Consider the following 24,860-nt stretch of genomic DNA (forward strand, 5'->3'; position numbering starts at 1 on the left):
GTGTGTGTTCGTTCTTTGGTTTAGCGTCTTTTCACTATCAGTGATATTAGACGTTAAAAAAAAGAGGGGGGGGGAGGGGGGCGGGAAGAGGAAAATAGAAGAAAGGTCAACTAGAAAACTACCGTAAAATGGTATAACTAACATGCAATTACATTTAACAGTAACAATTCAATAATAATAATAATGATAATAATCAGAAACCATTAACACAATTCTGAAGTGCATTAAAGGAATGTAGAAATAGGGCTGTGAACTACTAATGCCTGTGAACGTTCGACCATAAGAACCTCGTCAGAAATAACTTTACAAAAATCATCTGCAGAATTATTATTCTCTTTGAAATACTTGGGCAAGAAGGTACGTAACTGCTGGCAGTGAAACAATGATGCAAGCTGAACTGCTTACCACAGATGCATGTAACAATTTTACTATACTTTATCTTCAGCGCATCAAGTTTTATACGGAAGAAAGTAGAGGTTATTAATCTTGTATAGCAAGCTGATGGATTCGGTATCTTTTCTTTAATAATATTCTCGGGGAATAATGTTCCTTTTTGGTTTAAAAACTTTAACTTCCATCGGTTATGAAATCGACCCCATGCTGATTTTTCTAACAAAGTGTATGCCTCTTTTACGGAGAGACGGACATGTATTTTTGTCGATTTTTTTTAATCTTGTGCTCCTCTTTTAGCTGCTTTATCAGCAGTTTCATTGCCATTAATGCCCACATGAGAAGGCACCCAACAAAAACTGACCTCAGTCCCTTTAATCCTTAAACAATGTACCAAATGATTTGCCACGTTGTGTGTGTGTGTGTGTGATAGAGATCTAAACAACGAAGGAAAGACAAACAGACATGTGTATTATTGTGTATTATATTGCCGTCTCTGACCATTTTTTTTGCAGAAAATTCCACTTAGTTGACAATAACGCATATGTACTTGAAGACGGGCTTTTTTCAGTTTCTTCAATGGGTGGCACTACACTTGCGATGCGCTGTCCCTCAGTGAAGAGAGTAGCCTGAATGCAACCATATTAAGCCTTGCGTTTTCTGTATTTCCCCGCATTGGTGACTGAAGTTTTGGGTAAGTTATTTCATGATGATTAATGTGACTGACTGATCCATAGCCTATATTAGTATAATTGTAGCTTTCTTTTACTGTTTGTTGTTGTTGTTGTTGATTTCAGTGATGTTCTTTGCAAAATGTTTTCTTTCCATGATGGATAATTATGTGCTTTCAAAACTTCAAATCGGACTTTTTCCCCAACTTGCTTCAAATTGTTTCATTTCGTTTCGTTTTGTTTCAGTTCATTTTATATTAATTTATCACTTGCACTTCGAGTCATTTTGTTTTATCTTACCTTATTTTAGTTTATTTCATTTTATTTTATTTTATTTTATTTACCAGATTTTGCAGTATTCGACTTCCTATTCTTTAATATATATAACAATGGGACATAACGCACCACAAACTGTACAAAGGGAAAGAAGTCTCCTCTGGTGATTTATGCAGTTAGGACAACCACGATTGTCTTTCTTGACAAGACACGTGTGCTTGTCCTTCAGTTCATGACACGGTCTTCCACTTGTCTTTTCGTTTCAAAAATTGCACACTATCTGTCAGTCCGTCTGTCTGTCCGTCTGTTGTTTCTGTGCATGTCTGTCTATCTCTCTTTCTCTCGCTTTCTCTCTCTCTCTCTCTCTCTCTCTCTCTCTCTCTCTCACCTCAGATGCAGCGTCTGAGGGGAGACGAATCTCATGAAAGATTGGAAATGAAAATGGCGGGTAAGCAGACGAAAGAGTTCGCCCACAAAAGTAAACTCGAATATGTTCGGGTTTTTGATAAAAGTACAAGTCGCCATCTCGTTGCTATGATTGTAAACGGCAAAATCCATGTCTTTGACGGAAAAGTGAGGAAGGTAATGCGTTTTTTCGCTAATCACGAGTAAGAATTAAGATGAAATTTTAAACAGAAAGTGGAATAATGATCGAAAGGTAGTGAAGTGGCACATGCGTGAACGCTCAGTGGCAGCTAGTAACAGGGTCATAAAATATAGTTAAATGAAAAACGCTATTACGTACACACGCAACTGTAGACAGTTACAAAGAGCACACACACACACACACACACACACACACACACAATGTGCACATGTACTCTCTCTTACTACAGTGACACTCCAAAAAAACATTTTCACAGGTCATATGAACATACACATATACAGTGCACACACACACACACACACACACACACACATATATACACTCCATATATTTATGTATGTATGTATTGCAATCGTTTTGCACAACCATGAAGTCTTTTTGCTATAATACACTGTCAGAGTGGATGGCCATTTTTTTGAAAGCATGTGCATGAACAAAATGTATGATGATAATGAAATTTGGAATGTCAAATTTTGTTTCAGATGATTTTTCGCTGCCCTGAATCTGAAAGTATAAGTGCCTTTGAACTTCACAAGGACAAAGATGAACAGTGGTTGCTATGGGTGACAACCATTGGAGGAAACGTCTACAAGAAGAAGCTGATGCCTTCTGCTTCCAGCCTAAGCAATGAGTAAATTTTGTTTTGATGATCTCTTCACTTTTTTTTTTTTTTTTTTTTTTTTACTGGATCTTACAAGAGGATGGTTTTTTTTTCATTCTATAATTGTAATCAAAGAGTATGCAGTTAGCAGTGTGTGGGTATTAGAATTGCCTCTGCTTGCTGCTGTTAGTGTTACTGCAGTCCACACGTACCCCTTTTCTGTTTCTCAGTTTGGTTGCCATGTACGACGGGCGCAACAGCCGAGTGGTTAAAGCGTTGGACTGTCAATCTGAGGGTCCCAGGTTCGAATCACGGTGACGGCGCCTGGTGGGTAAAGGGTGGAGATTTTTACGATCTCCCAGGTCAACATATGTGCAGACCTGCTTAGTGCCTGAACCCCTTTCGTGTGTATATGCAAGCAGACGATCAAATACGCACGTTAAAGATCCAGTAATCCATGTCAGCGTTCGGTGGGTTATGGAAACAAGAACATACCCAGCATGCACACCGCCGAAAATGGAGAATGGCTGCCTACATGGCGGGGTAAAGAACGGTCATACACGTAAAAGCCCACTCATGTGCATACGAGTGAACGCAGAAGAAGAAGAAGAAGAGGTTGCCATGTAGTTGGTCTGCTCTGTCAGTGAGTAACTCACTGATAAGTACTATGATTTCCAGAGAAACAACACACAAAACAGGTGGGGGAGGGAGGTGATGACATGAAGGGGAGTGGAGTGGGTGGTTAAGGTTTTCAAGTAGCTCATCTAAATGAAACTGTCATCTGAATTAAACACACATATGTGTATATATATACATGTTTATATATATATATATATATATATATATATATATTTAAACATGATACATATTGAAAAAATTCTGATGTGAAAGACTTTCCCTTCTAATTAAGGAAAAAAAATAAGAATTGTCATTTTGTTACTTCACACACACACACACACACACACACACACACACACACACACACACACACACACACACACACACACACACACACACACACACACACACCTAAACTTTTTGCACACATTTATTACAAAATTATGGGATTTTTTTTTTCTTTCTCTTTTAAAAATCTTTTATGGAATATTTATACAGAAGTAAGCCAGTATGATGTGAATATATATGTATGTCAGCGGTTGTTCTCTTTTTTGTTCTTTGATTACTGGGTTCCATTCTTGGTGAGACTGATGAAGGCATAGATAGAAGAGGAAGAATAAGAGAAGATCATCACCATTTTGCTTGTAAATGTTGCTCAAATTCAATTTTAATTTGTTTTCATAAAAATGAGTGTTTGTGTTCCAGGTTGATGGAGACTGATGGTGGCAGCAATCAGTCCATCTTTGATGACCTGCTGAATGAGAATGAACCAGATTTCACAGACTTCAGCACAGACTGCAGTAAACTGCCAGACAATGTGTGTGAAATCAGTGAAGAGGACAAAGTATTGGCATGCAACAAGAACATCAGCTGTGTTGCTTGTGCGAAAGATTTTTTGATCGTGGTTTGTGCAGATGGAGATGAATCGGTAATGATGGTTTATTCTCTCAGTGATGTACAGTCACAAGTATCCCCAGATGTTGCCATAAGACTGCCTTTACCATCGTGTAGATTTCCACAGTCTAAAAATACAAGTTCATGTCAGTTTTCAAGACTGAGCATAGTGACACCAGAAGAAGATAACCGCCAGTCTTCGTCACAAGTCTGTGTCCCTGCCCACTTGTTTTCTCTACTCTTTGGCTGGGAAGCGTCAGTTCGTTCGTTGCCTATTGTCATGTGTAGCCTGATGGATGGGTCGGTGTACTTCCACCCTGTTGACCTTTCTGCAGGCAGCCTACAACAACTGTCGTGGCAGCTGCTGTGCAAAGTGGACTCACCTGTTGTGGATCTCCTGTGCATGAAGATGAACAGAACTTTGTCGGAGCAAGAGTCAGTGGCTGCAGAGCTTCACAGCGCCCTGGGCTTGTCTGTGCGAACTCCATCCCACTCGCTGCTGGATGCTTTCCTTGTTGTGGGAGCTTCCGGGAAGTGTTGTGGAATAGCAGCAATGCCAACGCTTGGTGCTGCCGCCAGCTCTGCAGACTGCCATAAAGTGGTCGCCATGTTCAGTTTGCCCGGCAGTGTTGGTTCTTCGTGTTGCCAAGAGAACATGCTCTATGTGTCCAGTCTTTCTTCTCAGATTCTGAAGTGTCAACTGACCTTGGTTCGACAAGAGGGAAGAGAAAAGGCACGATTCAGTATCAGCGTCAGGAGTGAACACCTGTTCAGCGCATCGGTGTCTTCCATGTGGTTTTCAGGTAAGGGGTGGGGTGGTGAACCAGGGGTATCTGTATAGTGGTAGTGTACCAGGATTTTCTATATGATGGTTGTGAACCAGAGGAATCTATAAAGTGGTACTGAACCAGGGGTATCTATATAGTGGTAGTCTTTTCCTTCTACTTCTTCTTCTTTGTTTATGGGCTGCAACTCCCATGTTCACTCGTATACATGTACATGAATGGGCTTTTACATGTATGACCGTTTTTACCCCGCCATGTAGGCAGCCATACTCCATTTTCGGGCATATAGTGGTAGTGAACCAGGGGTATCTTATAATGCTAGTGTACCGGGGCTATCTATATAGAGGTAGTGAACCAGTGGAATCTAGTCTCAGAAATAGAAATATAGAGGATCCTGACTATACATGCTTGTGTGTGAATTTTCCTCAGTCAGAATTGCTTTATGAAGTATTTTGATCCTGTTATAGATAAAGGAGTTTGCCCCCTTCAAGAAAAGCACATGGGTCCATGAGTGTTTTTATTCCCCTCAGAAAGGTGTGTGTCAATGAAACAAGCATACAGATATTTGGATGTTCCCAAAAGGCTGTCCACACAGATATAATATACTTTTTCCCTTCTCTCTGTTCGGGGTTTTTTTTTTTTTTTTTTTTTTTACTTTGTCAAATTTTCATTGACCGAAGAATATTTGATTTCCAACTCTTGTTGTCAGCTGATTGAATAATTGATTTATTATTCCTTTACCTCTTCATTTAGTTGATTGTTGTTTGTGCCTTTCATGTAAATTCTCAAATCTACATTTCGTTAGTTTGATTATATAATTAGAGCAGTATCTGTATATATGTGTATATATGTATGATTCTGTGATCTCTGTTTTCTGTGTCTCCACATGATCTCCATTCTGTGTGAGCACATGATCTCTGTTCTGTGTGTGTTTAAGGAGAAGAGAACAGCCTGCTGTGTCAGACAGTAAAAGGAGACCTGATTGAGATCGACAGTGCGCCATCAACCTGTGACAGAGGGAACACCAAGGCTACACAACAGCCATCCCTTAAAGACTTGCTGCTGGGCGTGGACATCAGCCAGGCTGCACTCAATGAACTTAAGGCCACACAAATGCAGTACAATGCGTTCCTTCAGCAGATGAATGCGGCTGCCTATCTTCTGCATCAGAACAGTCACACAAACGCATTGAGAGGTCAGAAGGCAGCACCCATCAGCTGTAAGGTAACCATCCAGTCAGACATTGGCTACCATGAAGTGGAGTATTATTTACTCTTGGAGGTGACCAACCACTCTTCAGTCACCCTGACGAGAGACTGGAGCGTAGTCGCCATACTGCATGACGTTAACGGAAGCCATGCTTCAAAACCGGCAGAATGTGGTGAGAGGGAGCTGCCATCGTCCCACTCTTTTCCTCTCTCCCAAGACCTCAGCGCTGAACGTCAGATCGACTTGAGAATCCCGGTCACCTACTCCCCGATCTCCTGTGGTGTGCAGGTCAGCGTCTCACTGGTCCTGCAGTTTCCAGAACATCTTCGGAAAGAAACTTCTGGCCGGGATTTATTTGGCGAGTCCGTGTTTGTGCCGCTGACTGAGTCAGTGGTGGATGTGTTTCACTTTCTGTATCTGAAACAGGCTGGATGCACAGCGCCACTTTGGACAGACCCACAGACGTGTGTGGAGAGGAGGGTGGGTGAGCTGAAGCGCGGTGCTGGGTGGGGGCAGAGCACATGGCAGTCAGAAAGGAAAAAGTCAGCAGGACAGATCTACAGCATCTCGCAACTTGTTTCAGGTTGGGGTTGATTGAGTCACACTTTCTGCATTGTGTCTTATTATTATCTATCTGTATGATCAATGTTGTTGTTTTTTCCATTCCAGTGGGAAGTCATTTACAGCTCAGTCTTTTGTGAAGGACTATAACATTCAAACTAGTAGGCAAGATTACACTGGCTCTTAGTGCTACAGCCTTGGGAGCTAGATGGCCTTTGGGATCCGTCCCAACGCCAACTGTCCTAAAATCCTCTTGGCGGAGAGAGTTGGGGTGTAACTTTGGCAAGACACTCTCCACTATAATCAAATTCTGGCCCAGATAGTCGGAACAGCAGTTGCTTCCTCTGCCGATCTGATGGTGATAGTTGGACACGACTGACTATCATACTAAAAAAAATAAATAAATAAAAAAAAAAGAGAGGGAGAGAGAGAAAAAAAATTCAGAGAAAGAGATCGAGATAAAGAGACAAATAGGAAGATAGACACATATATAGATAGATAGATAGGTAGTTAGATTTTAATCGACACAAATTTTCTGCTGTCTGGAAAGTCTTTTTATGTCTACAAGTGCACCTATAAAAAGTGTAAAAGTAAGAAAAAATTATCATAAACAAGCGGTACTTTAAGTTTATATATTTATTGATGTTGAATATGTGTATATAAATACTAACTTTGTTGACCAGATGTTGTTGTTGTTGTTTTGTTTTTTTATAGAAAATCAGGCATGCAATTCTGTTAATCTAAGAGAAATTTCCACCTGTCACTATCCAGTTATACCTGTCTGAAATCTAAGTTTGGAAGATTCTTGCTTTGTAATGAGCCTTTTAGCTCCAAGTCAGTTTTTTGTTGTCATATAATGTACCGTGTCAAACTGATGCAAACTAGGTGTGTTGGGTTGCCTTGTCTGGTGACAAACTCCCATTCTCAGTCTGCCATATACCAAGTCAGTGTACTATTGTTTGGTGACAAACTCCCATTTTCAGTCTGCCATCTGTCAGGTCAGTGTACTAGAACCCTTAAGCAACCGAACCCATCAGATAGGTCATTTGGAATATAATATTCATGTGTATATTCCTTTATATGCCTTTGAATTGTACAGTTAAGTTTGGTGAAATAGCAAGATTTGTGATCTCTCTCTCTCTCTCTCTCTCTCTCTCTCTCTCTGTCTCTCTCTCTCTGTCTCTCTCTCTCTCTCTCTCTCTCTGTCTCTCTCTCTCTCTCTGTCTTCCCACTCCAATCACATCTCATTCTTTCTCTCTTTCTTTGGTTTATTTATTTATTGTTAATTTATTTATTATCATTATCATCATTATTATTAGCATTATTACTGTTATTATCATTATCATTATTATTGTTTTTTGGGTTTTTTTTGTTTTTTTACAGTTTCAGCCGAGGCGTTTCCAACTCCAGCACAGATTCTACGCAAGCTTTTGAAAGACAGCCAGGCGAAGGGGGAGGCACTTCACCATCCCAGCTGCAGTGTGCAGGCCCCCTGCGGCTCTGTCCTGACTGTGGCTGTGGAACCCACGCCCGTGTCAAACGCCTCGCCAGTCAACCCCAGTACAGACGACAAAGTGTACACCATCGTGCTGAAATCAGCCAACATTTCACTGCTGGCCAGAGCTCGGCTGGCATTGACCAGGAGACTGCAGGTATGTTATTATTGTATTGTATTGTATTGTATTGTATTTTTTTTCTTTTTATCACAACAGATTTCTCTGTTTGAAATTCAGGCTGCTCTCCCCAGGGACAGCGCTTCGCTACACTACAGCGCCACCCATTTTTGGGGGGTATTTTTTCCTGCATGCAGTTTTTATTTGTTTTTCCTATCGCAGTGGATATTTCTACATATATTTGCCAGGAACAACCATTTTGTTGCTGTGGGTTCTTTTACATGCGCTAAGTGCATGCTGCACAGGGGACCTCGGATTATCATCTCATCCGAATGACTAGCGTCCAGACCACCACTCGAGGTCTAGTGGAGGGGGAGAAAATATCGGCGGCTGAGCCATGATTCAAACCAGTGCGCTAAGATTCTCTGTCTTCCAGGCAAACGCATTACCTCTACGCCATCACTCCATCATAAGCGTGACCAGAAAGGCACAGGTATATCACTGTAATAAGTGTCACGTAAGACTTAGGAGCTTCCGCGTCGTTGGATAAATGATGCAGGCAGAGTTCTTCCCATCCTCTGTCAGTGTGCCATGCTTATTGAAATCAGAAATGCTTTTGTGTGATTTGAAAAATTGTTTTCTTTTTGTCTGTGCATGTGTGGGTGGAGTTAATTGAAAAGAAGATTTTTGATTTGTATGTGTACATTTCTCTGAATGGAAAGAAAGCTGGTTCTAGACTGATTATCGTATGATAGTATATCCTCCAGATTTACATTGTGAAGTCATATATATTGACCATTTCTGATTGACGGGCGCAATAGCCTGGTGGTTAAAGCGTTGGACTGTCAATCTGAGGGTCCCGGGTTCGAATCACAGTGACGGCGCCTGGTGGGTAAAGGGTGGAGATTTTTATGATCTCCCAGGTCAACATATGTGCAGACCTGCTAGTGCCTGAACCCCCTTCATGTGTATATGCCAGCAGAAGATCAAATACGGACGTTAAAGATCCTGTAATCCATGTCAGCGTTCGGTGGGTTATGGAAACAAGAACATACCCAGCATGCACATCCCCGAAAATGGAGTATGGCTGCCTACATGGCGGGGTAAAAACGATCATACATGTAAAAGTCCACTCGCATGCATACGAGTGAATGCAGAAGAAGAAGAAGACCATATCTGATCCATTTCATAGCTGCCTGTGTGATATTACCAAACCCTTTTAAGTCTCCTGATGACTGTTTTTCCCCATTGCATATTGGTAGGATGGTGTCAGCAGTGTTTTGTACTGCCAGCATTAAACACATTTTAAAAATCAAACAACCAGCTTAGCTCCATATTTATCCAACTCAAACTGTGTATGTACTGTATCGTACTGTTTTGCATTAGTTCTGAGGGGATGGTTTCAAAAAGGCAGAAGAGAGTATACTTGTGCATGAACATGTGTGTATGGTCCATATGAATGTGTGTGTGTGTGCAGTCATGTAGGTACATGAGTATGATTGGTTTTGAATTGTTTTATTGATTAACCAGAGCTGGCGTGATATTTTCAGGGGCTTGGTAACAAACACAGGGATGTAGGTGTGGAGGAGTTCCAAAAAATGATCCAGAAGACAGAAGTAAGTTTGTATGTGTGTGTGTGTGTTTACAAGCGTATGACTATGTAAGTGTAAGTTTGTGTGTGGATAAGCTTGTGGGGGGGTGGAAGTGTATTTGTGAGTATGTGTGCACATGCGTTTGTGTGTATGTGTGTGTTCAGAATGAACAAGTGAAAGAATATGTTGTTGTTGTTTTTTACATTATTCAATGTTTTTTTCTTATTTTATGCGATATTACCCTAAATGTTTGTGGGTTTTACTCTTTCTCCATTGAAATGGGAATTCATTTACTGCTTAGTCTTTTGTGAAGGACTATGACTCACAAACTAGATGGCAAAATTGGCACTGGCTCTTAGTGCTGCAGCCTTGGGGGCTAGTTGGCCTTTGGGAACCATCCCAATGCCCACTGTCCTTAAAAACCCTCTTGGCGAGAGAGTGGGTATGTAACTTGGGCAAGACACTCTCCACTATAATCAGATTCTATTCCAGATAGTTGGGACAGAACTTGCCTCCTCTGCTGTTCTTATAGTCATAGTCAGACATGACTGACTATCATATATATGTATATTCTTGTTGAAACTTTTTAATGACTAGTATGACCTGCCATATGTATGCTTGTGTGTTTATCTCTGTGTTTCATTATGAATAACCTGACGTGTGTGTTTATCTGTGTGTTCCAGACATTTCAGCGGCAGCTGCAAGCAATTCAAGACAAATGGGAGAAGGGAGACAACACACCCAAAGGGGCATTGTCAGAACTGTGTGCCATGTATGAAATCATTCAGAATGACATGGTCTGAAAAAAAAAAAGGGGGGGGGGGATGACAAAGGATTGAAGAACTAATCAACAGTGGGAATAGAGGGGGAAACCACTATACAAAATCTGCACGTTCTTTAAAAATTCAATCGCCTCAGCGCATTCTGTTCCATTGACAGCCTGATTTTTCTGATGGTGCCTTTTTTCTCTTTTTTTTTTTAATTTTTTTTTTTTACACCCAGACCTGCTATATATAGTGCCTGAATCCATTTTGTGTGTGTATGCACGCAGAAGTTCACACACACACGTTTAAAGAACATGAAATCCATGTCATCGTTTGGTGGGTTATGGAAACAAGAACATGCCCATCATTCACACCCCTGAAAATGGAGTATTGCTGCCTACATGGTGGGGTAAATGAACAAACTGGCCATACATGTAAAATGTGACATGTCTGTGTAAATGTGTATGTGTGAGTGCATGACTGAAAATTGATTGAATGACATAGGAAACAAATGATGAGCACCCAATGGCAGCTGTAAGTCGGCTCTACCCGGGTAGGCAGCCTGTTGTGAAAATGACACTGTGTTTGTAAAGCACTTAGTGTTTAGTCTCTAACCGAAAATAGGAGCTATATAAGTATCCATATCATCATCAGCATCAGCTTTGATTTCTGCTTTTCAGCATTACATCAAAAGATCAACTTTCTGAAAATGCAGCTTCCAAACTGATTTTGTTTTAAGGATATAAGAAATTACCTTTTCAAACCTTGGTGGAGTCTCGTTTTTTTTAACTATATATATGTCATCAATATATTTATCTAACTCAATATATATATATATATATCTTGATGATGTCATCACCTTTCTGACAGGAAAAAATACATCCTCCATCGATGATTAAATGATAGATGTTGAAAAGTGAGATGCCTGCTGACAAAGAAAGAGGACATTGATCCTGTTGTATGAGATACTGACTGACATATGTAAATGTGTGATACTCATGGTGTGATTTCCTATAATAAACAGTATTCCTAAGAAAGTCACTGTTGAATGAATGTTCAAATGAAGTAAGGAAATCCAGGTAAGTGTGTGTGATTATGTGTGTGTGCGTTCGCGTGCAATACACGTTTTGCTGCATATTTTATCCATCGGTCTCAGTGCAAGGTTACATGCTCAATCTGGAATGAATTGTATATTGCTAAAGCAATTTCTTTTTTGTTTAATAGTAACAGGTAGTCACCCAATAATGTTTACAACCAACAAACCAACTGTGTCCTTCATTTAAAACAAACACACACACACACACACACACACACACACACACACACACACACACACACACACACACTGCAACATTTAAGTAAAGTACAATAGGAAAACATGCAAGTGTAAGAATATAGCACTAGTTCATTTGTGATATACGATCTTTACATACGCACTGGCTGGACACAACAGAAGTCGATTAAAAAAAAAAAACACACACAAAAGGTGTGTATATCTGTCTGCACAAAACTAGGGTGATGAATTGCTAGATTAACTGGCATTCAGATGTAATGCAACAAATCATAAAATGACTGAACATTGAATGACTGAACAATGGGTGATAATTGTAAAACAGGCTCTCAGTTGTTATGCAAGAAACAATAGAATGACTAAGCAAAGGGAGATAAATTGTTAATTTCACTGTCAGTCAATTGCAGTGCAAGAAACTTGTAAAAAAAATAACTGAACAAATTAGATTCCATCTGTCAATACTGTTTCAAGGAAGGAATAGAATGCGTGCATTTTTGTACATTTGTGTAAAAAGACGGGTCATGATGGAGGTTTTGGTCGGGAGGGGTTGTCTGCTACTGTTTGTACATACATGGATAATGTGTATGATTGTGAGTGCATGAAAGGGGTTGAGAGACAAGACAAGACCGATTCTTTATTCCGAGGATAATAGATAAGCACTGTTTTTTGTTGTTTTTGTTTTTTGGTTTTTTTTTCATCTCGTCCCCATGCTGAATTGGGTCTACACTACACAATACTAAATAAAAATCAAAAGCATGGTGTTAATAGAAATACATAGCAGAGGGAAAAAAATTTAAACACACATTCACACACACACACAAACTCACACATGCACATACAGGCACAAGCATGGTGTTAGTAAAATACATAGGAAAAAAATAAACAAAATGAAAAACGCACACACACATACACACCACAACACAGACCAGGGGACGGAGGGTGAGGGAGGTTCTCAGTCAACCGTACACAAGTGACAGACAGTATCAATAAAATGAGCAATTTACACGACACATTATGGCATAAGGTGGGAAAGGTAATGGGTTTTTTTTTAAGGTGGTTGGACAATGGTGTTGTTTAATTGTTTGAGAGAGATGTGATCAGGGGGGGTGTTTGGTATTTTATTTCTTGGCTGTGTTGTTTCAGGGTTTTCTTTTCTTTCAGACTTTGTGTTGATATCTTCCATAGGGAAGCCACGCAGAGGCTCTTTCATTGTAAATAGTATTGCAACATTCTGGAATTTCTGTGCTAGAATTTTTTTTTTCTCTTCAATCTTTTCTATTGCTCTTCCATTGTTCCTGTTGGGTTTCTTCCTTTTGTTCTTTCTGTCATCTCTTCCTTTCTTAATTTCTGCCTTGTTTGTCCATGCGCCTTTTTTCAAGAAAGCTTTGAATGTGTTTTTTCCTCTTTTTTTTTTTCTTTTTTTTTCTTTTTTTTTAACTTGATAATTAGGCACTTTTACTTTGCATTCTTTCTTGCACATTGGGTGTGTGATACGGTGCCCATTGACTTTTTTTTTTTTTTTTTTTTTTTTTTTTTTTGCATGCCTGTTATTAATTTTGTTTATCATGTATGCCTGAGTTTAGGTCAGGTTGATTCTATTAATTAATGAAAACTTGATGGAATGGGCAACATGAGAAGCAATTTTAAAGGTTTTTATATAGGTTTGTGCCTATATAATTTCCTTTTTCAGATGTTTTGTTGTTGATTATTGTTGTTTGTGTGTGTGTGTGTGTGTTTACAAAGAAATATAGTTCAGATTTGGGGGTTTTTTGTTGTTTTTTTTCCATCTTGGGTTGTTGTTTGTTTGTTTGTTGTGTTTTTTTCTTTTAAGATTTCTCTTCAACATACATTTATTTTTGCCTGACCCCCTCACCCCCCACCCCCACCCCCCCACCCACCCTCACTCCCCTTTTTTGGGGGGGGCCTGGGGGGTTGTATGTTTGATCAGCAAAATTTGGGATAAAATTCCTGTCACTTTACTCATTAATAGTTTGCTTCATTGCCTATGAAAAGCATCACTGGAAAAATATGTTAGCTATGATGAAATAATTGTGATAAACATGATTTCCTATGGAATCAATCTGGATCAGTAGGTGCAGTTCAACATTAACGTTGTAGTGAGCAAACACACACACACACACACACACACACACACACACATGTACCTGTATATATACTTCATATCAGCCAATTTCAGTCTCATTTTCAAGGAGCCTTCAAAGCATGCAGACTTAACTATACACTACACCGTAACACTTGCATCAACCATTTCTTAAAAAAAGAAAATAATAATAAATGAATAAATAAAGTGGTGGGGGGAGGGGGGGCATGCCTCATCTCCACAGGCGCCCATCAGGCGTCAGGCCTTGAAAGCCTACCCTTGGAATGTGTAAGTAGTAGTAGCAGTAGTAGGGACGGTGTCTGGTTACACCTAGACCACAAGGTCTAATATTCATGGTGTTAGTAAAATACATGCATTAACCAAGAATAAAATGAAATAAACATGTAAGTATGAATACATTATGATATAATGAAAAAGAAAATAATATCAGAAGACAGATTGTAGCAATAAAGAATAAACCAACAATCGCATCAACCAGTATGCCAGTAATGGTTAGACTTTGTGCATCCTATAGTTTGGAAGAAGGCAACGCATGTCGTGCTTGTGCTGGCACACACACACACACTCCTCTCTTTCTGTCTCTCTCTCTCTCTCCCAAATCTCACCTATTTCGTGTGTCAGCTAGTGCTTCGGTAAAGCCGCAGCAGATTTTTGCACCTATCTCTCTCACACACACACTCATTCAAACACAAGCAAACATTGACACATGCGCACAGACATGCACACGTGTAATCCCTCCGTCTAGCTATTTAAAAAAATTAATAAAAATGATTTTTTTTTTAGAAAAAAAAGATATAAGGTATGTCGATAATGACTTCCGACTTTGCAAACAAGAGAACGCACATGAAAAACCACAATCATATTCTATTACCATCCAGTGAAACATCACCCACGAGTGTACACTGCTATCAGCAAGAATTTCGTGGTCGATATTGTTTGATTTCGCATGGTTTGTTTTATTTCATACGGTTTTGTTCGATTGGTATGTTAAAACACGTGCACTAGAAATGTGACGGCTGTTTTCGAGTCGGTCTGCGGAATCGTCTGCTCTCTATAGTGCAAAAGCAACAGTTTTAGTTTGGAATAAACACTTGTGGTCATCGCATGAAACAAAAGGTAAAGAAAATATCCTTAAAGATTCGATATTATCGGAAAGGTCTAGAATCTACATATTTGATATTCCAAGTAAGATACAAACGTTGTTGATTAGGAAAAGGGAAAGTTTCCAAAGGGTCTGGCTCTGCAACGAAAGATAATAAGACGTCATAGCAACGAGGTCATGCTGGGTCAGGAAAGTACTCCGAGCAGTTCTGTAACATGATACAGAAGTTGGTGCCGTAAACAGTATCCAAACAGGTTAGTCGATACGCTTATTTTTCACTCTGAGTTTACTCAAACTGTTGATATAAGTGTGAAGAATGCCTAGGTCTTGGTCTTTGTACAGCTGTTGGGTTTTCGATTCAACTCTCCAGACGATTTGCGGGTCATGAGAACGAAGGGAGGGGGACATGATTGATAGGAAATTCGCAGACCTTCTTTGTTGCTTCCTTCTTTGTTCGATTCAAGATAGGATCGGCCGGTAGGGTCGTGTTTTTCATAGCTGAGATCAGGAATGCTTTTGTTAGTCTAATGAATAATCACAGATTGGCTGTTGGCCCGTCGATAGGTTAGCTGTAGAAAAACAACAACAAAAAAATCAACAACGTGTTTTTAATTAATGAATATTACCGGGTGACTGAATTAACCTCGAAATATCGAATGGCTACTTTTTGCCGAAAGAGGGAGAGAGAGAGAGGGGGGGGAGAGAGAGAGAGTATGTGTGTGTGTCACAGTGTGTGTGTGTGTGTGTGTGTGTGTTTACACACAGAAATACACCCTCACACACACACATATGCATTCACACACACACACACACACGTACACGGACACACACACACACGAACACACACACATATACACTTGCGCGCACATACACACACATATATACTTTCATGCACACACACACACACACACACACACACACATGTATACACTTACACACACACACGTACACGGACACACACACATATACACTTGCACGCACATACACACACATATATACTTTCATGCACACACACACACACACACACACACACACAACACAACACAACACAACACAACACAACAGCACAGCTCAGCACAACACAACACAACACAACACAACACAACACAACACACACACACACACACACACACACACATACATACATACACACACACACACAGGGCACACACATGCACACACACACATGCACGCACGCACACATACACACACACACAAACACACACACACACACATACGCACACACACACACACTCACACACACACACACACATAGATACATACATACATACACACGCCAAGAATACAGAAATAAACTGTATGGAATAGTCATGTGCATAGGACTGTCATCTGCAAACTTTGCTTAAGTGCATATATACATAAATGATCTTCACATAATAAGGGGCAAATACACAAGTACAGAAAAATTTTGAAGAGCATGCAAAATCTGTGGTGCATTGGAAGATGAGTATTATTTTCTCAGCAAATGTATTACATATAACCATTTATGAAAGGCTTTGTTCATTGTATCGATACCATGAAGTCAGAATTACCCGAATTTTGATCATAATGGCAGTCATAGCATTTGCAGTCACATGTGTAAATTTGACTTTGTGCAACCTTGATTAGCAGAATTCATGAATATATGAGCGTTTCAATGTACATGACAGGTTCAATAAAAATCACATATTTTACATCAATTTTGGTTGGTTTTACCCTTGATATTGCTGTGTCTGTAAACCTTTAGTTATGGCTTTGATGACCAATGAATATTATACTGACATTCTCTCTCTCTCTCTCTCTCTCTCTCTCTCTCTCTCTCTCTCGTACACACACACACACACACACACACACACACACAATCACACACACCACCCTACCACCCTCCAGATGCACAGTCACCCATGCTCACTTATTCTTACATGTGATTGAACACACTGGCTTGCTGAACTTATTCATACATGTGATTGAACACACTGGCTTGCTGAACTTATTCTTACATGTGATTGAACACACTGGCTTGCTGAACTTATTCATACATGTGATTGAACACACTGGCTTGCTGAACTTATTCATACATGTGATTGAACATGCTGGCTTGCTGAACTTATTCATACATGTGATTGAACACGCTGGCTTGCTGAACTTATTCATACATGTGATTGAACACATGGCTTGCTGAACTTATTCGTTCATGTGATTGAACACATGGCTTGCTGAACTTATTCATACATGTGATTGAACACATGGCTTGCTGAACTTATTCATACATGTGATTGAACACATGGCTTGCTGAACTTATTCGTTCATGTGATTGAACACATGGCTTGCTGAACTTATTCATACATGTGATTGAACACACTGGCTTGCTGTCTCCTTGATTTTTTTCTTTCTGTTACATGCCAGGACTAGGTGGCAATGATATTAAATTCTTTTGTATTCAATATTGCGGTGAAATAAGATTTTGTTATTTCTCTCTCATTTACCCCACCCCCACCTCTCTCCTCTCTCTCTCTCTCTCTCTCTCTCTCTCTCTCTCTCTCTCTCTCTCTCTCTCTCTCACTCACTCACTCTGTCACTCTCTCATTTTATATTTGTAGCCGGTTGGGCAGGGTTCTTTCACCACGTCAGCACCAGTTTTCGTCAAGGCTTTACTCAGGACAAGACGGGGAACATATCGGGACTTGGGTAAAGGGAACAGGAGAGCGGGGGGTTAAAGGGCAAGGGACTGTCCTCGTGAAAGGCGGGAAATAAATAAATAAATGAATGATTACCCTGTGGACAAAACAACAAAGTCCTCGTAAGCAAGCGCACAGTAATTTCTATCGACGTTCATTCACTCATTCACTCCAAACATCACTTTGCCAAATATTTTACATGAATCTACAATTGTTACAAACGTGTGATAAGACTAAACTATCCCATTAATTGAAATGAGCAATTGCTTCCCAAATCGAAATTGTCTAATTTCTTAAAGATATTTATATAAATCCTAGCAACTTCAAAACGTTCAGTTAAGATTAACTCGGTTATTCAAAATAATTGCAAATCCGTTCAAATGCATAACATCTAAACTCAAAGTAAACTGATAGAATAATATTAATAAGGAAATACAAATAGCATTTACATTTTGGTATCAATTTCTCAATGCTAGAAACGCTTACTGTAAAGTATGATATATTTCACTCACCCTATCAGGTTGACAGAGACCCGCACACACACTGCTGTTGCCTGTTCTCTTTTTTAAAGCTAACTGAGAACTGATGATATTGGTTCTACAAGGAAAGGGTAGGAGAACTCACTTCGTAAAAACATATCAAGATGCAGCACATCCACCCTACATGATTATTATTTTGCACGTGAAGTTATGATGCTAAAGCTAACACGGGTCATAAACATGCACTCTCTTTCTCTCTCTCTCTCTCTCTCTCTCTCTCTCTCTCCCTCTCCCTCTCCCTCTCTGCGGGGCAAAGAGAACAATTTCACCCTGTTACATATTTGTGAATATTTTGTTTCGTTTCCTCTTTGTCCTGGGGACTGTTTAAAGATGGCATGTGCATGCTTATTCCACTTCTCTCATTATTCACTCTTTAAAAGAAAAAGAATTTGCTAGTTCATTGTTCAGTTATTTGTTCTCTCTCTGTCTGTCCTTGTCTCTGTCTGTCTCTGTCTCTCTGCCTCTGTCTCTGTCTGTCTGTCTTTCACTCTTCCTCTCTCCCTCCCTCCCACACCCCCTCTCATTCTGTCTCTTTCTCAAGACATGAACTGTCAATAAATGAGATAACTGATCACACAAAAAAAGTTCACCCGTCTATATTCTGTTGTTGTTTTTCTTTCTCCAGACAGAAGTTTCTGGCAAAGGTGACACAAAGCCCCCTCAAGGAGAGACCTTGTTGTTGAAGAACAGTTTCGCTTGCTGGTAGTGCCTTCCACTGCAAGTCCCTCGATCAATCACGATGGCAACCACGGTGACGACACGGGAGCAGGCAAAACAGTACCTTGCCTCCCACCGCATCCCCCAGATGTTCGAATCCCTCCTGAGCTGTCTGATGATGGAGCGGCCAGAGGACCCTGTGTCCTTCATTGAGGCCAAGATGTCCCAGATCCGGGAGATTGGGGTCAAGAACGTGAACTGGGAGACATTCGTCATAGCCATGCACCCCTACAGGGATCCCATCCGTCGAGAGTTTGTGCGTGACGGAAGCAAGTACGACAAAGAGTACGAAGAAGAGCAGAGGGCATTGCGTGGTGAGGGGCAGAAGCCTGCCGCCCCGAAAGATCAGACTGATGAGGATTACCAGCCGGATCTATTCCAGCTAACGGAAGCGTCCTAGCTTTCCAGAATGTCAAAACAGCTCCTTCTGAAAAGCAATACGTACTTGTGTGTGTGTGTGTGTGTGTCCTCATGGATGCCCTGTGCACTTCTTTATTCAGTGTGTGTGTTCTCATCAGAACTCTCAGAACTCTGTGTACATGTTGACACTCCTGACTGGAGGTAAATTCAAACTCTACAGTATCTCTGAAATTTTGTTGTTTTGTGTTTGTATTAGGCGTATGCAGATGTGCTATGTCTGAAATGAGTTTTCTTATATTTGTTTGAGAGATACATATGCATCTGAAATGGGTTGTTTTTTATGCTCGTTTTATGCTCATGTGAGATCTTTGCAAAAGGTTGTTTCATGCGTGTATTATCAGATGTGTGCAAATTTCTGCGATGTCTGAAATGGGTTGTTTTAATTTTTGTATTCCTTTCGATATTTGCCATAATTCCTTCCTTTTCATTTTTTTATTTTATTTTGACAATGAGAACAAATCAGAATGTTTTTGGCACAGAAGTACATTCAATGTATGTTGTACATAGTTTTTGTGGAAAGTGTGCTGATTTTACCATTGACATGGGATCCATTGTCTTAAGTAACACTCAGGAATTAAGCTCACATTACTCTTCTGGGGATTCAAAGAGACAAAGTCATGGTTGCTGAATTTGTTATCTATTATGCATGCACATGTATGCATGCACACCTTCTCACCCTCTACACACACACACACACACACACACACACACACACACACACACACACACACTTCAAATTGATCATAACTCTATAAACTGTGTTGTCAGAAGAGTAAAATGTCACTTGCGTGTATGTCTGCATGATGTTTGCTTGCCTTCATCTTTTCCTTTTGTAGGGTCACTCTGTGTACATGCACCTGTTACTTCTGATGGGCTGTAAGATTGATCAAGATGGGATAATTGACAGAAACTGTTCTGTGCCCATGCCATTTGAGAAGTTGCAAAACATTGTTTTTTTTACTTCCCCCTTCTCTGTCTCTCTCTCTCACTGTCTCTGTCTCTGTCTCTCTCTCTCTCCCTTTGTGCCTCTTTTTCTTTGTTTTGAATTCTCCCCCATCTCTCTCTCTCTCTCTCTCTCTCTCTCTCTCTCTCTCTCTCTCTCTCTCTTCCTCCTGTGTGCCTCTCTTTCTCTATCTTATTAATATCACCTGAGTAAAAATGACTAAAATTTAGAATGAAATCCTCCATTTGAGAAGTTGCGAACATTTGTTTTTTTATCCCCCCCCTCTCTCTCTCTCTCTCTCTCTCTCTCTCTCTCTCTCTCTCTCTCTCTCTCTCTGTACCTCTCTTTCTCTATTTTAGCAGTATTGCCTGAATATTGATAACTAGAATTTAGAATGAACTTCTCCAAATAAGCACAGGGTTGTATAATGTTTTTTTAAGCAGATAGTCAAATTTTCACACATAAATATAAGATGAGAACAGGGATTTTACATTGGTTCTCTTTCCTTTAGTTTTAAGTATTAAAAAAGAGGAGAAAAAAACAAGACAGTTGCATATTTGTGGCAAAATTGTCTTTTGTCAAATTTACAATTGATGATGACGGACCTCACTAAGATGAATAGGACTTTTGTCAAGGTCACAGATCATACATACTAAGATGAATATGAAATTTGTTGAGGCCTCAGATAATCATACCAAGACAAATTCAGTGTTTTGTCAATGTTCACAGACAGACCACACTAAGACAGATAGAACATTTGTCATGTCACAGCAAACCACACTTAGACAAGTAGAGTGTTTGCCAAGTCATATACAAAACATACTTGGACAAATTAAAACACTTGTCAAGTCACAGACACACCACACTAAGACAAACAGATTATCAAGTCACAGCTAACCACACTTAGACAAATGGAATGCTATGCTTGCCAAACCACACTTAGACAAATGTAACATTTATCAAGTCATAGACAGAACACACTAAGACAAATAGAGCTTTTGTTGAAGTCACAGACAGCCCACACAAAGATAAACAGAACTTAGCAGTCATGGACCAAATTCCACTTCACATGCACTCATGTTTGTAGATGGGCTTTAACATTCATTACCACCACCAGCTATGATGCTGTGCTTTGTGTGTTTACCCCTACCCCTTTTCAGGGGTCATACATGCCTGTTATTTTTACCAAACTCAACTCGCCAAAAATATTCCACTACTAGAAGTTGAATGAGCTTAGTTTGATTTTCCGCATGCAAGCACATGCAACAGGGATTAGGTACCACCGGTTCTTTACAAATGTTGATCAAAGGGATTGTGGACAGAAAAAAAAAACACTCCACTGTAGCACATGTATATTGGGTGTTGCCAGATGGAACCTCACATGTTCTGGGTGTGCACTTGATACAGTTAATGCACTCATCAGTTTACAGGGTAATGGTTTACCGCAACAGGTACTTGAAATAAATCAGTTAAAAAATTATCTCCATACTGGCTTAACTTTCTGAATAATAATATTTGTTGATGTGGCGTGGACAAAATAGACACTTTTACCGTGCACCCTGTATAATCTCGACACAGTTTTATTTTGTCTTTGAAAAGAAAGTGTTCCACAGAATAAGGACATTGTCAGCTTTTGCATGTGTGTGTGTATGGGTGGGTGGGTGTGTGTGCTGGCTTGAAGTAACTTCCTCAGAGGGTCAATAGTGGTTATGTGATTTGTGGACCTTATGCGCAGATTATATCTTAATGTGAATAGAATACTGTGATTCTTTGTGGGGAAAAAACCAGTATTATAAGTGTTTCAGGACAATAGTATTTTCAGCAGAAAATGTCTTGTATGACACAAAGAGATAGGATTTTCTCTATACAGTCAACAGCCACAGTGATGACACTGTGAATTCTAATCATTTGGGGGTTCATATTCACAGTAATGAAGGAGGAAAGTGAGTATACATTTTTCTTTCTTCTTTTCCAGGGTCCTAGTCAGTGATACCTGACAGCTTTGTTTAGTCATGACTGCAATGATGATACATACTGTGAATATGAATTGTAAAAAGGTGGGTTGAAGAAGACTTCCATTTTTTTTTAAAAGCTATGTTTGTGTACTTTTCCTGTAACAACTCAAGATGATGTAATGGAAGGACCTTTATTTGTATACTTTTCCCTGAATTGTTTTTCCTTCTACAGTGTCTGGTTCCAGGTTTCACTCCTCACCAAGGTCTGATTTCCTTCGGTTTCCCAATCTTCATTTGCCTTTTCCCAAATGCTTCTTTTTGTCTTTTAAAACACTGATGATGTAGACATTTAGAGCTTTGAAGGTTGGCCAAAATTGATAAACCATTTGCCAGAATTTGAGGATAACATATCAGCTGAGCTCATGATACAAAAAATTGCAATACAATGGGGCATGCAAATATTTGTCGCCATTCATTGCAGTTTTGTTTGTTTACCTATGGTATAACGATATTCACAGGATTTCTAATTTTGATTACAAGGTCATTTAATTTGCAATGTGTATACAGTGCATGCAGAATGTGTGGTCACTTATTGCTGTACAGTTTCTTTACACAACATGTTTATTTTTGTGAGTTCGAAATAACTTGTATCATATATGGAAAAATAACAAAAAATCTTGAGCATAACCCATGTTAAATAGTAAGACAGAGAAAAAGGGGGTGGGGGAAAACCATTACTTATGAAATGAATTCGAAAGGTTGTCTGAAACATTATTTAGTTTGAAACATGATTCTCTTCAGTGAATTAGTGTGACACAGAGTTTGTGAAGAGAGGGCTTGCTTCTGAAAATTAAAATCTAATACAATAACTGATAAATAAAGTGAGAAATAAAACATAGGGGATTTGTACTGAGTGGTATTGTAATTAAAGTTTTTATTTATTATGCACTTTGATATTTGTTGTGATTTCAAAATTTATAATTAGGCTTTCTGTTTCTGTTTTCCCTGTCCTTCTGTACATATATATACAAAGAAGAAAAACATATACCTAATGATTCCAGGCATTAACCTGTGCATTTGTGCAGTGTATACACATGAATGTGTGTTTACATCTAGTTGTGTCTGTATATTTGGCGTATGTGTGTGTGTGTGTGTGCGTGTGTGTGTGTGTGTATGTGTGTGTGTATGCATTCATATTAGATACATAAGTGTGAATGTGTCCATGTGTGAGCAATGCTTGCAATAAGTTCTTGGCCTCCCATTTACAGATCATCAGATTTGATTTATCACAAACAGAAAAGAAAGATAGCCTGAATGTGTGTGTGTGTGTGTGTGTGTGTGTGTGTGTGTGTGTGTGTGTTTACTAGTTAGACAGTTTGTGTCTTCATTTCTTTTTGCATATGAACAGGCAGAGCTGTTTGGGAGTTGTGCACATGCAATTGAAAATGCTACCAACCAACATTCTAATGACAAACCTGGGGACATGTTTATGTGCGATGCCTTACACAGTCACTGGATCTCAGTTCTTTGTTCCTCCTCCTCCTTCTCCTCCCCGCCTCCCTTTCCCCTTGCTTAACCCCCCAAACCCCCACACCCCACCCCCCTCTCACGTACTATCCTGCCCCTTTCTCGATCTCTTCTCCTGTCACACATATTGTGTCAACCAAAACTGTGGCTTTTAATTTCACCGTTGCTCATTTTACAGTGACCTTAAAACTGCAGTTCCATCACAGCTGTGCTCATTTTTAATGCATTTGTTCACTGCTGGTGATATGTTTATAATGCTGAAATTTGCCTATTCAGTTATCGTTCTTTGAATGTTAGACTTGCATAATGATTTTGAATGCTGCTGCTAAAATCCGCTTTTAAAGTGTTTTGTTGCAAATTACTTATGAGAAGATGCCAAATCAATGTAATATCAAATGTGCATGCTTCAGATTGTGCTGTGTTTAGTTTCATGTATCTGTTAAGTGTATCTGTGCAAATGGAGTAGCACATTGAATATGTGACAGTTGTAGCAATGAATCTTCATTAGAATTTTAAACAGTTATAATGCGTTTGGTTTACTTTCTTTTTTAGGGGGAGCGGGATGTGTGTGGGAGGAAATGGGGGGAGGAGGGGAGTGTGTGTGTGGGGGGGGGGGGGGAAGGGGGGGGGGGGCACAGGGGGTAGTTTCATGCTTAAGTGTGAATACTATATATCATTGATTGGACTTTAATTGAATTTTATACAGATGTGAAACCTGAAAGAGAAGGGGCGTTGTATATCGTTTGTTACAGTGATGAGTGAAAACAGATCCTTAAGTCTGTATTCTTTCAAAAAAAACGCCATTGGTAATGTTCAGCCAAATTTGTGAATGTCTCACAGTTCAAGAGTATTGCTCATATGTATACTAAATCTGCTGAAAATGTACAGTTTATGTAAACCATGTTTCTAAGAAAAAAACCTGTAAAAAGACACTTTTAAGTCATCATTGGTTGTTATTTCCACCAGTTCCTTACAGGGTGGATTG

The 24,860-nt window shown here is 39.6% G+C and overlaps 1 protein-coding gene across 1 annotated transcript; it reads left to right on the top strand.

Annotated features, from left to right (window-relative positions):
* The first annotated feature begins 1,801 nt into the window (after window positions 1-1,801).
* LOC143297949 (uncharacterized) lies at window positions 1,802-19,129 on the top strand. Its single transcript, XM_076610563.1, has 8 exons — window positions 1,802-1,919; window positions 2,427-2,575; window positions 3,869-4,860; window positions 5,780-6,634; window positions 7,996-8,264; window positions 9,776-9,841; window positions 10,501-10,589; window positions 18,939-19,129. The coding sequence occupies exons 1-8, from the start codon at window positions 1,872-1,874 to the stop codon at window positions 18,994-18,996; spliced, it is 2,526 nt and encodes an 841-aa protein (XP_076466678.1). The 5' UTR covers window positions 1,802-1,871; the 3' UTR covers window positions 18,997-19,129.
* The last annotated feature ends 5,731 nt before the right edge of the window (window positions 19,130-24,860 follow it).

This window comes from Babylonia areolata, chromosome 23 (assembly GCF_041734735.1).
Source record: "Babylonia areolata isolate BAREFJ2019XMU chromosome 23, ASM4173473v1, whole genome shotgun sequence".
In the NCBI taxonomy this organism is placed as follows: domain Eukaryota; kingdom Metazoa; phylum Mollusca; class Gastropoda; order Neogastropoda; family Buccinidae; genus Babylonia; species Babylonia areolata.